The sequence below is a fragment of the Nycticebus coucang genome, chromosome 1, assembly GCF_027406575.1.
Source record: "Nycticebus coucang isolate mNycCou1 chromosome 1, mNycCou1.pri, whole genome shotgun sequence".
NCBI lineage: Eukaryota > Metazoa > Chordata > Mammalia > Primates > Lorisidae > Nycticebus > Nycticebus coucang.
The window spans coordinates 152,925,843-152,942,346 of NC_069780.1; the positions used below are offsets into that span (position 1 = coordinate 152,925,843).

Below are 16,504 nucleotides of genomic sequence, written 5' to 3' on the forward strand. Positions count from 1 at the left end.
TTCTTCTTCTGGTAGGAAAAGAAAGAAAGGAAATACATTAATGCTCATTTTAACTTCCTACTCTCTGAAAACGATTCTGGGAAACAGGTGGTTACATTTATGTGTTTATTAAGTGTTAAGCTCTTTGCAGGAGGCCATATGAAATTGCCATCAGCTGGTGTCAAGGCAGGATGACCTTCAGAATGTACTAAAAATTTGAAACTAAAACTAATCTAAAAGCAGGTTTCATACACCTAAAATCTGCCTATAAATGTCTCTACTTGCTCCTTAGAAATTTTGGCCTTCAAGCCTGCCTTTGTAATTCATTTTAAAGCAAACTTGACTGGTAGAGATGGTTTGTTAGGAAGGCACAGTAAGCATGGTACAATTGGGCTTGATCATAAACCTTCTGAGGGTTTTGAACCTGTCTAGAGCCTTTCCCCTGGATCACCTTTGCCTATCCAGAAAAAAAAAAAATTCTTAGTTACAGGCAATTACAATGTGCAAAATAAAGCACAAAATATCAATGCACATTACCAAGGCTTATTTTCCTGGTTGGCATAATACCAACTAAAAAAAGTCACAATGGCACCTAGATCACAGTGGTTATGGTGCCAGCCACATACACCGAGGGTGGTGGGTTCAAACCCAGCCAGAGCTTCGGACTATTGTGGTGATAAGCAAATGAGTTGCAACTAAACAACTGCAACAAAAAAATAGCTGGATGTTGTAGCGGGCGCCTGTAGTCCCAGCTACTTGGAGGCTGAGGCAAGAGAATCGCTTAAGCCCAAGAGTTTGAGGTTGCTGTGAGCTGTGATGCCACAGCACTCTACTGAGGGTGACATAGTGAGACTCTGTCTCAAAAAAAAAAAGTCACAATGGAATTTTAAATGTATAGGATATACTGGGTTGAATAGGTATTTGGTTTTACCACTTCCCTGCTCTAACAGTAGAAGATCACATGTTACATCCTTTGGATCCAGAGATGGTGTGGGTTGACCCACCATAGCTTGAACTTGAATTTCTGGAGTTGTGAAAAGCCTTTGCAATTCCTCTTGCCCCTTCTCACTCTTTGATTTGACAAATGATGCGCAGGCGGCACAAGTTCAGACCTCACAGAAGGTCAGACCTCAGAGCAAAGTGGACCTACATTCAACGTCCACAGCTTTGCCTGCACCTTTTTTTTTTTTTTTTTTTTTGCTGCAGATTGAAGTTGACTACTTGGTTCCTCATCCTCTAATTTCCTAACCTTTTATGGTCATTGTTAATTTGTTTTGAAAGTTAAAGTGGTCATCTATATGGAGGGCTTAATGGGATGTCTAGCACATAGTGAGATCGCTATAAAGTTTAATTAACCACTCTCTCCTCAGAAAGTGGTCTCCAGCAAAGTTTGAACAGGAAGTATTTCCTAAGGTCAGCCTAAATTGCCAACTAGGTCATTGGAACTATTGACTATGAAAGCGTAATTGTGTTTTAGTAAGCAATAGAGTGTGTGGTTCCAGCATTAGGCTAACAAGACTCAAGTCGATCTCTAACATTTTAGGGACCTTCAGCAAATTATGTAACCTCTTTCTGACTCAGTTTCCTCTTTCAAAAAATGAACATGATAGTAGTAGCAACTTCGGACTATCATGGTGAGAAGCAAATCAGTTCATACATGTAAAATGTTTAAGCTATTTACTTAAGAGATGTTTCTACTACTGAAAATAACATATCAGAGCTAGCCACTAGCTAAAAATATGTGTTTGCTTCTAGGGAGATTAAGATAGAGTATGTCAAATTGGATTGTCATGAAACATTTGGGAAACTTAAAAGCTAACACTCTTGCCTTTATTTCCTTCTGCTTCCTCCACTGCCTTAAATTGCACTTGCAAAGGCCATTCATTGATTCGTATTCAATGGCCTCTATATCTCATCTTCTAGAGGGCACAAGAAGTTCAGAGGCCAACTAGCCTAACATCATCCTTCTCAAAAGTGGAAGCTGAGGCGAGAGAAGTCCTGTGGATTTCTCATAGCCAGTTTGTGGCAGACCAAGAAGTTGCTCACTTTACTGGGTTTTTCATTTACTAAATGGCAGTGAGTTTCTATCTATTTTGACAAATGAATGGGGGGGGGGCTTGGAATCTGACGTGTGGTTGGTGTAAGAACTCCCGCCTGCTCTTGCACCTTGCCCTCTCTGTCCCACAAACTTCAGCAGCTAAACAACTGCAACAGCGCTTAATGAGGCGCTGGCCCATTTTAAGAGGACTACTCTTCTTATCCCTTGGAACCTAGGTCCTGTGACCCTCCACAGCACGAAGACCTTGTTTCCTGATGGGTAATATTTTCTCTTCCCTGTGACTTGCCTCTCTGGGGCTGCCTTCTGATTTCCTTGCTGGCTCGTTTGTTTCCTTGGGCTGGCTGCCTTGTCAGGCAGTGCTGAGCAAGGTCTCAGAGATGCCAGGAGGTGAGGGGAAGGGCTCTGAGTGGACTTGATCATTGACAAGCAGAACCAGTGATGGATGAGCCTCTCCCCAGGGAATTTTGGGTCAGGAGAAGTCCAACTGATACGTTTTTCCAGAATCAAGTAACCCAGAAATATTGCCAGAAGGATTTTACCTCTTTTGTGCCTTTTTGTATTGATTTTAAAAGAAATTCTGAGGTAATTCCACATCTGACTAGAAACACAGCTACCTCACAACAGATTCAGATATATGAGATGTGAATTCCTCTAGAAATAACCTTTGAAGAGAGGGTGGGAGGAAGGAAAAGAGGGTCTCAAGAAAAAAAATTCCCTATCAAAATATTTTCTTTCTTCTAAGTATTGAAAAGGGACAATATAGCCCTTTAGTCTTCTAAATGATCTCATAGCTATTTATTGAGGGGAAATACCAAATGTTTATTATTTTTTTGAAGACGCTTCTTGGGTCCTGGTGATTCATGTGGATATCATTTTCTTCCTGACTACACAGGCTCTGAGACAAAGCTGCACCCCAAGTGACACGCCAGTGTCAGAACAATTCCTGAGGAGGAGGAGGCTGTGCGACCTTCTTTATTCCTCCTTCACAGACGTCCTTGAGCCCCTGAGACGGATGTGAGTGAGTTTTTCAGTCCTCATGCAAAACAACCATCTAAACATAACAGATGACATCAGCTTGGGCCTTTCAATTCCTGGATGGCAGCAGCATGTTAATCCAGCCTTCATCCTGGATTTCATAAACTAAAACAAGAGAGCCTGGCAGGAGGACAGCGCTGCTGCTGGGTTGAGGAAATTGATGACGGGGAAGCATGCAGGCAACCCAGTGTATAAAACTCATAAACGTGTAGGCAGAGGCTCAGCTACCAGCAGTTTGGACGGCTGCTCCCCGCCAGCAGAGACCGCGACGTGGGAGCCGAGCCCAGGCCAGCTGGGGAACATGAGAGGCCTCTTGCTGCTGACCACGCTGCTGGTCCCTGCGCACCTGGCAGCGGCCAGGAGCACCAAGTATGCAGTGGATTGCCCTGAACACTGTGACCGCAACCAGTGCAAAAGCAGCTTGCGTTGCAAGAGGACGGTGCTGGACGACTGCGGCTGCTGCCGGGTGTGCGCTGCGGGGCGGGGAGAAACCTGCTACCGCACCGTCTCAGGCATGGACGGCGTCAAGTGTGGCCCGGGGCTCAGGTGTCAGTTTTACAGCGAGGAGGACGATTTTGGTGATGAATTTGGTATCTGCAAAGGTAAAGAGCGACTTCTTGTTTCTCCCCTCCCAAGAGACGCCGAGGGCTGTCAGGCAGTTTAGCAGGTGAGGTGGCTTAGCTGCTCAAGGCCGAGAGGGAAAGGGCAGGTGGGGCCTTGACAAGGCCGCACACAGGTGGTGTCCTAGGGACACAGAGAAGGGCAACTGGAACCAGTGCAGAAAGGCACAGAGAGAAAAGTAGCATCTCACTCGTTATGCTTAGGACAGTTCAGAAAGCAAGTTGCAGTGGAAAATTGTTTTACCTTCTTTTCTGGAAAACTTTAGAAACTTCACTTGACAGATGATCCATTCTCTCCTCTGCCAGGCAGTGATTACAGGGGTCTCCACTAGATAACCCCTTGAAATAGTTTTTAGACCCTGGATTTAGTGATTCTTTGATCTTGAAAGGGTCCACATGATAGAGGGCTTCTCTCAAGGTCAAATATTCCTGATGAACCCTAATGGACTTCATGGAATAGGCTTAAGTCATCTAACAAAACAGTTCACATTCTTAAAAGAGGGTTGCTTGAAATATAAAACAAACCTCATCTGGCTTTAGCTTTATAAAGGTTTTTGTCATTTAGAAAAATAGCAGCTGGTGTAAGACAAGTAAAATTAACAGTAAAGAAAAATAAAAATTGAGAGCCTGCAAAGAATGACGTTGGCCATATTACAGAAGAAAAGCTTCATCAAGTTGATACAGCTAAATAATATAGTTAAATATTAGTAGACTTTATCTTAAACTTTCTGACTGTATTTTAAAATGGTTAACACTTTGAAAATGTTTCGAATCAAAAGAATGGCAATTTTAAAATATTCTAGATAGAGATATCTCATGATCTCATCATTAACAGCTAACATTAAGATGCAACACATAATTTTATGCCATTCATCAATTTTATAATACAAAGAAGCCTTCAAAATAATCATAAAATGAACTCAGAAATTTCTAAATAATTCTTATGTTTTATGTATTTAATACAGTGAATGTTAGTTACCCCTTATTGAGCTAATCTCATCAATTCTCCTACCTTTTAGACAAATAATGTATATATTAATCATCTTTTAATCAGCAAACATGCAAAAGGCTAGAAAATAAATTCTTGAAGTAACAGGAGACTTTTATTTCTTGCTTGGTTTATGTTTATAACCAAATAAGGGATGGGATAGTGAGGAAATATTTTCTTTGGTGAACATATATATATACACATATATTTCTTTTGACTGAATAGGATTTGTATTTTCTGTAAATCACAGGGCTCATCTGTCAAAAAAATAGCACTTCACTAAAGAAATTAGGAATCAATAAAAAATAAAGAAATTAGAGAGGAAGTGGTTAGCAAAGTCTTACTTACAATGTGGCAAGTGTATGCAGTGGATTGCTTTTTCTCTTGGCATAAAAATGCTTTTGCAAATGTGACTGTAAATGTGTAACTACGTGCAGGCAAAGAAACTGGGAGGCATCTGGAGTCCTCAGCGCTCCAGTAGCATGCTGAACGAACAAGGTGCATATTATTGAGATATATTTTCTAAAAGATATTTCGGATTGCTCTTTCCGGCATCTTTCAGAGTGCTGATGAGTCTAGTTTCAAACATTTTCCTCTCTGATGAGACTATGTGAGCCTTAGGAACTCTAGACAGAGATACAGTATTTTGCTACAACCAAACTCTCTCCTTCAGCTTTTTCAGTCTCATGAAAACTGTATCCTCCAGCTGCATATCCAGATGTTTTCTAAATATTCAAATGTTTGTCATTGTGTTTCACAGACAATAATTGGCCAGCCAACACACATTTAATGAACACTTGCCCTGTACCCAGCATGGTTTAATACATCCGGGGATATGAGACAAGGACCCCTGGGAATTTAGCTCAAGTTTGCATTTTCAGTATCACTGCAGACACGGTCAAATCCCAATCCTGAGAGATTTTCTTCTAGAGGCTTTTTAATGATCCTTTTTGTGGACTCTTCTTCCCAGTAGAGAGAACAGTGTTTAAGAATACCGAAAAGAGAAATCTTAAATCTTTTTTTAAACATTCATCTTATTAACGACTTACTTAATCATTCAGTGTAATATTAGAATGGTAAGACTCAGATGCCTTACAACTTGTTTCTTTACTCATATGTGATCGTCCATTTACAAGGACCTTCTCATGCCAAGAGAATAAATATTCTATGTCTATTCAGTTCGTTTTTAAAAACTGGTTAATCTATTTTGAGATACTGTTTATGTCATAAAAACAATGCATTTTAAATAGATGATTTTGTCCTCTGATCTCAATATAGTTAGTGTCTTTTCGCCTAAATGTAAAACACTGAAGCTCTAAAACTCCCAGTTCCTGGTAGGCACAGAAACCCTCAGGGGCATATAAACCGGTTTTCTTGTTCATTTAGCATCTTGCATCTTAGCTTTGTAGAGGATTTTACTAGTGAACCCTCTGAACAACTGAGGGGGTTAGTAAGGTAAGTTGTTCTGCCGTTTCGACAGAAAAGGAACTTGATAAGAGTTGCGGCAGATTGAGGATTGATCACTTCCTGGCGAGCTGAGATAACAGCTCTCTTAGGTCTGGTTAGTTTGAAGCCTTTTCCTGTACATTTGAAACTGTAAATTATCTGTGAATACAGTGGATTTAAACACAGATCACATCTTTTAACTGCTTTGAGGAGCTGTCCTCATGTACATACATAGCATGTCCTTCCCATATGCCACTGTTACCAAGCTGCCCTGAAGGTGACCTGTGAGGACCCGTCAGTTTCTAAGCAGGAAATAAGCAGAACATAGACTGGTCCAAGGAGACTGGCTGTGTGTAACTGTCTTCCACTAAACTTTACATCCTGACACTAAACCCCAGACATCCGTTACCTGGTCTTCATGTGTGATTTCATATTTACTACTCAAAGTAAACTTTCAGAGCCTGGGTTTCTGAGGACTAGGTTTCATTTTACAGTCTAGATTCATGAGGTTGATTCGAGGGGGGCTGTTAGAGGGGAGGCGTGTGCTTATTGACAACTCCCTCTCCAAACCCTTTCTTTGTCCTCAGACTGCCCCTACGGCACCTTTGGGATGGAATGTAGAGAGACCTGCAATTGCCAGTCGGGCATCTGTGACAGGGGCACGGGGAAATGTCTGAAATTCCCTTTCTTCCAATATTCAGTACCCAAGTCTTCCAACAGGAGATTTGTTTCTCATACAGGTAAGACTTGATTCTAGAATAAACATTGAAATAATTGTCTCATTTTCAGTTGGAATCACTTAAAAAATGTCAATCAGTAGAATAAGATGGTGATTGGACTGGATTTTTTTTTCCTTTATCTTACTCATGGGCAAGGTGAATGGTAGCTGAGTTTGATGCTATTGCTGTTTTCTAAAGAGATCCCATTAACAGTTTGAAGGATCGTATATAATTTCTCATAAAGCTTACTTAGTTTATATAGAGGGTAAATACGATTGACTGCGAAATCTATAATAAAAATACCTGAGATATACAAAATTCTTTAAATTCTTTGGTGATCTGTTTTATATATTTACTAGACAAAACGATTTCTCTCCCAATTTCACATAGAAAAGTACCGTGAGGAATTTATTAGATAAGCTTTAAGAGCCAAGATAGAAAATATAGGATGTTTCTTTCTTTCTTTCTTAACCAAATGTAAGCATTTAAATGGAATAATTTCAAACATATGTTTTCCTGGATTTTGGAGAGGATAAGAAATAGTATCTGTGACTGAATTTTGGGAAATGAATGAAATTGTAGTAATACTCTCATGCTGCTTGGCGATCCGTGAGTATTTTTTACCCAGGTTGTTAGAATATGAAGAATGCACAACCCTATGAGGTGGTGCTATGCGCATATTTGGTTGTCTTATTGACTAAATGACCAATATAAAATAAAATAATGAATAAATGACCAAAATAATACACCGCCATTAAATTGAAAGTATCTCATTTAAAGCAAAATGTATCACTAAGGCTTATATCTCCACTGCATGGGATGGTGATTATAATTAACGATAACATGTATTATATATTTCAAAATTACTAAAAGAGTAAATTTTAAACGTTCTTATCTTGAAAATGTAAGTATGTGATGTGATGGATGTGTTAGTTTGGTTTACTCCTACCACAAGAAAAACATGTATCAAAATACCACATTGTGCCACAAATTCATATAAGTATTGTCAATTAAAAATTAAATGAAAAATTAAAAAGATAAACGAAAATTCAACATGTGGCCACAACTGTTAGTATCAACAAACTATACATTTCCCACACCTGATATAAATAGTTAAGAATCCAAATCCATTTTATTTAGTTTCTATTTCTGGTCCTTTGTACTTCACATTAATTAAGATGTGAACTATTTGGCAAATGTGTTTATTTTTTCAGCCTCACCTCCTTCTTACATATGGGTACAACTAAGTGCATTACAATGAAGGAGAAACATTGTGCTTTCAAGTGACTTAGTAGCTTTAAGTATGGCTGTGCCCCAAAGTGACTATCTTTGTGAATATTTGACCTTGAAATTGAGACATTATTACCATTTTGTATACTATGATTTGTCCTTATTTTCTTTTAAAGCAAAAGTTAGATTTTAAGACCTAATTTTCTCTATTGAAGTGAAATTCACATAACATAAAATTAACCGTTTTAAGGTGAACAAGTCTATGGCGCTTAGTACATTCACCATGTTGTTACCACCACCTCTATCTAGTTTCAGAATATTTTCAGCAGCCCCAAATAAAACCCCAGTGTCCCTTGCAGTTACCCTTATTCCTCACATCCCCCCATCCCCTAGCAGCCACTAATCTGATTTCTGAGACCTAGAAATTTTTGGATGATTAGATTGGTTTCAGCACAGGGTTGAGAGCTATTGTCTCCGTACAATGAGACTCCCCCAAACACTTGCGGTTTCTTGTTTTATTTTGCTTTCTTGAAACCACAGCCTAAATAGAACTTTGAAAGAGCAGCTTTTGCATCCTTCTTCACTCATTTAAGTTTGTACTGAAAGCTTTCCCACCAAGAGAGAATTGAATCTGCTGTGAGTCTTTGTTGATGCTTGGGACAGAGTGTCTGGGGAGACTGAGAGAGCTCCTCTGCAAATACCTTGACAACTGTATAGATGTCTTGGAAACAGATGTATTACGGGGAAGACACAGCATTAGAGGTTACCCCAAAATATTTCCATATCAGAATTATGTGTTGAGATTCTTATCAGAAATTTTTGGGAAAAGCAGTTGGTTTTCTCCCTTTTCTGAGCTAGGGTATTTCCTTTCATCAGCTAATGGTGTAGCACAAGATGATAATTAGTGTGATCTTGGCAAACCTTAGGTTCAGGCTGGAGAGCAGAATATCCTAAGGACCCCAGGGCTCCAGCTCAGTGTGCAATGTTACATGAGACTTCACATGCATGAGTTTATAGCGGGTTAAAGGGTTGCATGGTTCATCAGCATGGAGACCCCAGGCATCTCCTCCACACCCTGACTGCATGGAGCTGTCTTCTCTGCCTTTCTACCTGTTGACTGTGGCACTCTCGGCCAGGGTGCCTCTTGTCCTCATGTGTCAACAACTTGCTGTTCTTTTCGTGTTGTTGTTCATTTGTTCTCTATTAGTGAGATTTCCAAATTGAGAATTCACAAATAGCTTTTTTTGTAGGATTGTTGGGTGGGGGGAGATCTAGAATGTTCTAAGATCTAGAATGTTGCATGGATTTACACATGTTTGTCTCCTGGGCCACACTCATCTTCTCATGGCATTTCATTTCCCATGTGCACTGCCAAGGAAGCTCACCACACTACCTCAGAAGCAGAAAATCTCACTTTAGAAAGTTCGAAATGTTACAAACTCTTCTTGTATGTAGACGGAGAATGATCAAAGTTCTACCCTTTTGTCTGCCATCTGCCTTCTGGAGTGCCAACAAAAATTAATCTCTTCTCCACATCTGTTTGTATAAAAATCTTACTTACGGACCTATTCTTATAGCATTTTGTCATTCCATGGTATTTACCCTGTTTCCCCGAAAATAAGACAGTGTCTTATTTTAAGGTGTGCTCCCAAAGACACGCTAGGTCTTATTTTTAGGGGACATCTTATCTTTCCTGTAAGTAGGTCTTATTTTCGGAGGATGTCTTATTTTTGAGGAAACAGGGTAGTAAGTACCTACATTGTGCCAGGCACTCTTGTAAGTGCTAGGAATATAGCAGTGAACAAAATTAAGTCCCCAGTGGAATTTTAGTGGTGGAGTGAGATAATACAGAAAAAAAAGGGACAAGTACATGTAGGAGATGATGTTCGGTGATGATAGGTTTATGAAGAGAAATAATTCAAGGGGTGCTATCATAGATGGAGGTGCTAATTGATATAGAGCAGTGAATATAATTAGCATAGAATCTTGACTCTATTAAAGATTTTACAGCAAACTCCGTGTAAAATGAAACAGAACTGTGCTCGATCTTTGAGTTATAAACATTTGGACATGATTTGTGTTCTTTCTCATTTCAGAGCCTGACATGGCTTCTGGAGATGGCAATTCTGTGAGAGAGGAATTCGTGAAAGAGAATGCCGCCAGGTCTCCCCTCAGGAGATGGTTAAATCCACGCTGAGCCTGGGTGCAATTTCTAAGAGACAGCTCTATTTTAGCAATTGTTTAACACACAGCCAACATTTTAGAAACTGTCATCGCATATGGACTTGTAACTTTTGGAGACTAAGTGTGATTCATGGTGATCCAGGAAAAAAAAAGTAGCTACTTACAATCCATGAAGAGCGTATGACTGAACACTTTTAGATATTTGTTAAATATTTGTATGCATATAGATTTGTTAAATGTGTGTATAGTAACCTGAAGAATTAAAAATGCAATTTAGATGATCTTCCATGGAGACAGTTCAGCCCAAGGGAAAGCTAATTCAAAATGAAGACCACAGTGGGCCCACGGGGTCTGGGATGTACATTAATGATGGGATAGCGGGTGGAGGAGGTATTCAAAGCAGGAGAAGGTGGGGGTGGGGCGGGATGGGGAGTATGATATTTAGTTCTTGTGGTAACTTCAGTACATTGGTAGAGTTTAATTGTGGTTGTTTTGTTTTGTTACTTTTGGTAAAATCCAAACAAAACAACCAGAAAACCCCTGAAGGAAGTGAGCTGTTTGAAACACGTGTGAGTTTGAGTAACAGTCTTGAATTGAAGTTGATTTCAAAGGGCTGCTGATGTACTTCCCATGTTACCTGTATCAGAAGGACGGTTCTGGGACAGAGGGCAAACATACACTTCCATAAATGGTTTTAAAAAATGCCACATGGAGACAGAGCTAGGATGTGTTTTGCCCACTGGGGGGTTTTATAGGTGTGAAGGTAAATATTATATATTTTTATAAACAAATGTTAGTACAAGTCCTCCTCCCTATCCATATTTATCATCCTATTGAGGAAATGAACCTAATATTGTTTGTTTAAAATGGTTAAAGGTTAAAGGTTTTGACTCTATGAGATTTTCATGCATCTGAGGCACAGCAAATTTATTACTAAGAACTATAATAATATAAACAGTAATGAACATAAGAGAAACCTACAAAAATGTATTTACTCTGGATGTATAAAATGTCAAAAAGTGAGCAACAGAGGAATTTATTTAAAAGTGAATGCTATGACTTAAATTAATTTTAAATTTAATGTATAAAATAACTTTTTAGGAAGTTTGGAAAAGAAGAATCGATCTTCAGCAGGAAACATGTCAACTTTACAATACAGTTTATGTTCACATTTTTTTTCTTTTAAATTTGGTTCATAAGTAGAATTAGGAGCCCCAATATGCTCTTGAGCTCAAGCAATTGGGGGGAATCTTGGCACAAACAGGAATGTTGTGTTAGATACTATTAGGAAATATTTAGAGAAGTATTTTATTTGGAGTAAAGAACTTATTTAAGGATTGTTTCATTCTTTATGTATATTTTATTCTTGGGGTTTGCCAACAGAGTTGTGAATGTGTATGGGAAGGTCTTTGAATGTAAACAAAATAAGCTGTTGGGTTTTATTTTAAATGGACAAGTTTATTATTGTTCAATAAAAAAGAACAAGACACAGATGCTCCATGTTGATTTATGATTTTGTTAAATTGTTAAAAGTTATTTTAATGATTCATCAATAAACAAGAACTCTCCATATTACATGATATGTTCTTCAACTGAATTTTCTGCTACAGATGAGCCTCTCTGTCCAAATGGGGGTCCAGAATATTTATTTCTTTGCTTCACATTTTCAATCTAATCATTCTCTAGAGCTTCTTCTCCTTCTTCTCCATTTTTTTTTTTTTTGAGACCGTCTCACTCTGTTACCCTGGGTAGAGTATCATCTTGGGCTTAAGGGAATCTCTTGCCTCAACCTCCTGAGTAGCTGGGACTATAGGTGCCTACCACAACTCCTGGCCAGTTTTTCCGCTTTTAGTAGAGAGAGGGATTTCACTCTGCTCAGGCTGGTCTTGAACTCTTGAGCTCAAGCAATTTGCCGGCCTAGGCCTCTCAGACTGCTAGGATTATAGTTGTGAGCCAACACTCCCTGCCATTCTCTGGAGCTTTTTAAAGGTGCATCTCTACATATTAATTAGTTCTGCAGAGGCAAAAGAACAACAAAAGACAAACACTTCTGTTGTTGTTGTAAGTTGTAGACAGAGCCAAGGCTTGAAGTGACCATTTCTACATTGCTACATGGACGGCTCTTTCACATGATATCGAGATGCTAAACTTAGAGGACATTTGTTCTTTGTTTTATTTTTTCTTCCTGGATTTTAACTTCTTTCAGGGTAGAAATTTTGCCATGGAAGAGCTACTGAATGCTGCTTCACACTGTTCGAGGTTCTATGAGGAGACCCCCAATAATTAAATCTTGATCAGTTGTTAGCCAACCTAGATTTTACAAATCGAAAAATGTCAACCTATCATCAGTCTCATCAGGTTAGGTTTCTCATTCATATTCTAACTCGTAAATGATATCACTATTTTATTTTCATGTATTTCCAAGATGTTTGAAAGTGGTTGATTTTTAGAAAACATAGCCAAACACAAACTTCTTAGTATCTGTGAAGGAATAATCTACAGCTTTGAAACTTAAAGAGTATCATATCCAAGAGCTGCGTATATTCACTCAGCCTTATGGAAAAATTATGAAAACATTTTAGTTGAATTGATAAAATTCTAAAAAAATTATATTTGTATAATATAAGGAAATCATCCAGTTTACCTGAATTAATCTTTTTTTCTTAAGATGGTAGAAATTGGGTTTGAATGAGGTAAGTTACATTAATGCAAGGTACTTACGTTTTTATTAAATAAAAACAGAAAGCATTGAAAAATCTTTACTTTCACCTGTATGCAATGAGATTTCAGGATACATACTCAGGGAGTGAGATTGCCTAAGGGTCTGCTGTCTCTACTTGAAGCTCTAGACCACAGTCCAAATTCTCCTTTGAAGTTGTGTGGAGGATGCAACAAGAGCTAGTCTGGGGCAGGGCTGGCCTCTATTCCTGGCTTCATAGTAACCAACTGTGTGACCACTGGCAGTGAAAGCAAACAAAGGTGGATCCATCCAGTCTTGAGTTGTGGCACATTTTCTAGCTGTCCAGTTATATATTACTGGCATCTCTTCATGTTCTTCACCCCACAAGCTAGTACCTATCAATTCTGAATTGCTCTGTAGTCTTCTGACTATTCTTCATAGCAGTCATACCCCAAATCTTTGGAATTCCACACCCCTGATTACACACCTTTTGACTGCAATTTTATGAGCATATAATTTTAAACCATATGCACACTATAGTATCAATCAATACCTTGGGGTCATTATAGAACATAGACTCAAGTGAAAAATTTTTGAAAGGATGAGTGAGATAAGAAATAAAAGTTCTGAGGTTTTCTTCCTCATCCCAATTGGCCATTCTGCTAAACACCAGAAAGGCAAAGGAAAATGCCATAGGTCCATGGCCTCTGATGAGGCCCGACTTCATTTGATATTAGAAAGAAATTGAGCTGACGCACAGTAAATATTTTTGGAATGAATGGATGAATGGATGGGTGGATGGGTAGATAAGTGAAGGTAGATAGGATGAAGGGCAGTGGGATGGGTGGGTGGGTGGATGGATGACTAGAGGGATGGTTGGGTAAGGTTGAACATATGGATAGAGACAGGTATTCTGTTTCCACCAGAGCGACAACTGCTCAAGAAGTAAACAGCCTTTCCTTCCCTTTTACCTGCCAGTTCCCTGCGCCCTTGAGTGGTGCCTACCCTGCCTATTGGGACCAGAGGTGATTGAAAAAACTGGCAGGTCCCCTAGAGCCTGTGAATCTGACAGACAGGTTTGTGCAGCAGTTATCAACCATGGGTCGCAACCCCTTTTTAACAATGAAAATACATTGCAGCATTAGGAAGGTTGAGAACCACTGGAAAGCAACAAAGACAGGGAGTGTTTCTCCCTGAGCCACTGGGACATCATAGTGGTAGACAGTATTTCTGTGAGAGGCAATTTGGAAGAACTACTGTTTCCATCCTGCATTATTTCCCTCTCTTTTGCACTAATCTCCCTCGGAGTAAAGGACCCATAGATGTTCTTCAACCTCACACAGATATTTAGAGGGAGAATTGATTATTTTGGATTCCCCATCAGTTACCCTACTCGCTAAGGTCTGGCTTCAGAATGGCACATGACGCAGAGTAATGGTTCTTAGACTTTATCAGGCGTCAAAATCACCTGAAAGCCTTGCCGAAACACAGATTGCCGATTCTATAGGTTTGAGGTGAGGCCGAAGGATTTTCCATTTTAACAAGTTCTTAGTTGATACAGATGCTGCTGTTCCAGGGACCACACTCTGAGAATCATTGATATAGGAACTTTAGATTTGTCTAGAGAGGAGATAAACTGAGGAAAGGTTGATCAAAGCTAATCATTGTCATCCTTATGAAAGATGTCCACATTCATTGCAATGTGTCTTCACCAGTTGATATACTTAGCCAGTTGGTATACTTAATTTTGTATTTGAAGATTCTTAACTATTTAAGGGACTGAGAGGGTTAAGAAACATCAGTGAAACTTTAAGCTAAACTTTGGGGGCTTTATAGGGACAAGTAGAAGAGAACTAAAAAGTAGGAGAACCAGAGATTCAGGAAGGAATCAAGTAATGTGGTCTCATGGAAAAAAACCATTCAAGATGGGTGACCAGTGGTGTCACATTTCATGGAGAGATGGGACAGAACTGAAGAGTCCTGAGACGGTCCCAGGTCTCAGTGGTGTTCATGGAGAAGTGAGGGAGTGAGCCAGTGGAAACTGCATGTCAGGTGAGCACTTTTCCAAAAGGTTGTCCCGGAAGGATAGAAGGGTAGTTAGTCTGCAGCTAGAGAGAAACTAGTTACTAGGAGAGTTATTTGTTTTCTTCTGCTCCCCTGCTTCCCCCAATATTAGAAAGACACCATTCTAAACTCAGGATTATTAGACAGAAAGGAAGATAAAGACCTTCTGAAGGGATGATATAGTTTGATTTGTTTAAATGAATTGGCTATAGAATTCCACTTAAATTGACTTTTGAGACATAATCCCTACAAAATACACTTTCGTAAGGATTTGCATTTATACACTTTCTGGCCCCCTAGAGAATATAAGAGTGAATGGAAATATGAGTTATTGAATTTGAGAAGAGTACCCAAAGAATTCTAGTCTAAACCTTTTATTTTACAGATGAAACACATAAAATCTTGCACATGGTGGTGAAAACTGTACTAAGTATCATTGTACTACTTTTAGCCATTTGATCTTTTAAACTGAGAACATCAAAATTTTTAGTTTACCTACCCCATGTTTAAAAATAGGGTGACACCCGTAGCTCAGTGGTTACCACACCCGCCACATACACTGAGACTGGCAGGTTCGATCCCAGCCCTGGTCAGCTAAAACAACAATGACAACTGCAACAACAACAACAAAAATACCTGGGCATTGTGGCAGATGCCTGTAGTCCCAGCTACTTGGGAGGCTGAGGCAAGAGAACTGCTTATGCCTAATTTGAGGTTGCTGTGAGTTGTGATGCCACGGCACTCTACCTAAGGCAACAGCTTGAGACTCTGTCTCAAAAAAAAAAAAAAAAAAATATATATATATATATACACACACATTTATGTGAAGGCTTAAAAATGTATATATTCATGCAGAAATTCTACTTTTATGATTTTATTCTAAGGAAATAACTTTTAAAGTGTACAAAAATGTATGTACAACAAATGTCACAATATTTTTATAATATTGCAAATAATCTGAAAAGGTTGTTAATAGGACATTGGTTGAAGAATGACAATATAGGCAAGAATCAGATATGATGTAGACATTGAAAATGATGATGGCATATATAGTGAATAATGCAGAGGGTGTTCACTCCAAAACGGAGAGACCATGTAGTCAGGTCTGGCTGTAGATCAGGTGGTGTGTGGCTGCTGATGGAGTGTAATACCATGTCTTTCATGCTGCCTGTACCAGAGTGTGGATTGCTATATTTTCATGGGTTCCCTCCCCAAAATTTGAGAGCAGCTGTTTTTTAAAGTGATGCCTTTATCGGATTTCCCTAAAGTATTCACCTTAGTTTTCATAGAAGCAATTCTCTTCTTGCATTGCTAGTTTACTGATGTACACCCTACATCAGTAGAACCTCCATAGCTGACCACCTCCCTACACTGACCACCTCCCTAAGTTGACCTCATTTTCATAGACCAATCATGCACCTCATGCATGTATCAGTACAGTAGGCCCAGTTCCTTATGTTGACCACCTCCTATGTTAACCAGTTTGTTATAGTCTCTTGA

General features: G+C 39.1%; 1 protein-coding gene across 1 annotated transcript; it reads left to right on the forward strand.

The window, feature by feature from the left end:
* The first annotated feature begins 2,191 nt into the window (after positions 1–2,191).
* ESM1 (endothelial cell specific molecule 1) lies at positions 2,192–11,751 on the forward strand. Its single transcript, XM_053590610.1, has 4 exons — positions 2,192–2,296; positions 2,931–3,675; positions 6,715–6,867; positions 10,173–11,751. Exons 2-4 carry the CDS (start codon positions 3,234–3,236, stop codon positions 10,271–10,273), a joined length of 696 nt encoding a protein of 231 aa, XP_053446585.1. The 5' UTR covers positions 2,192–2,296; positions 2,931–3,233; the 3' UTR covers positions 10,274–11,751.
* The last annotated feature ends 4,753 nt before the right edge of the window (positions 11,752–16,504 follow it).

Excerpts from the sequence above, each read along its gene's own strand:
- ESM1 (XM_053590610.1), top strand. The coding sequence starts at position 3,234 with ATGACGGGGAAGCATGCAGGCAACCCAGTGTATAAAACTCATAAACGT. Across the intron at positions 3,676-6,714 it reads TGAATTTGGTATCTGCAAAG|ACTGCCCCTACGGCACCTTT; the intron begins GTAAAGAGCGAC and ends CTTTGTCCTCAG. Across the intron at positions 6,868-10,172 it reads GAGATTTGTTTCTCATACAG|AGCCTGACATGGCTTCTGGA; the intron begins GTAAGACTTGAT and ends TTCTCATTTCAG.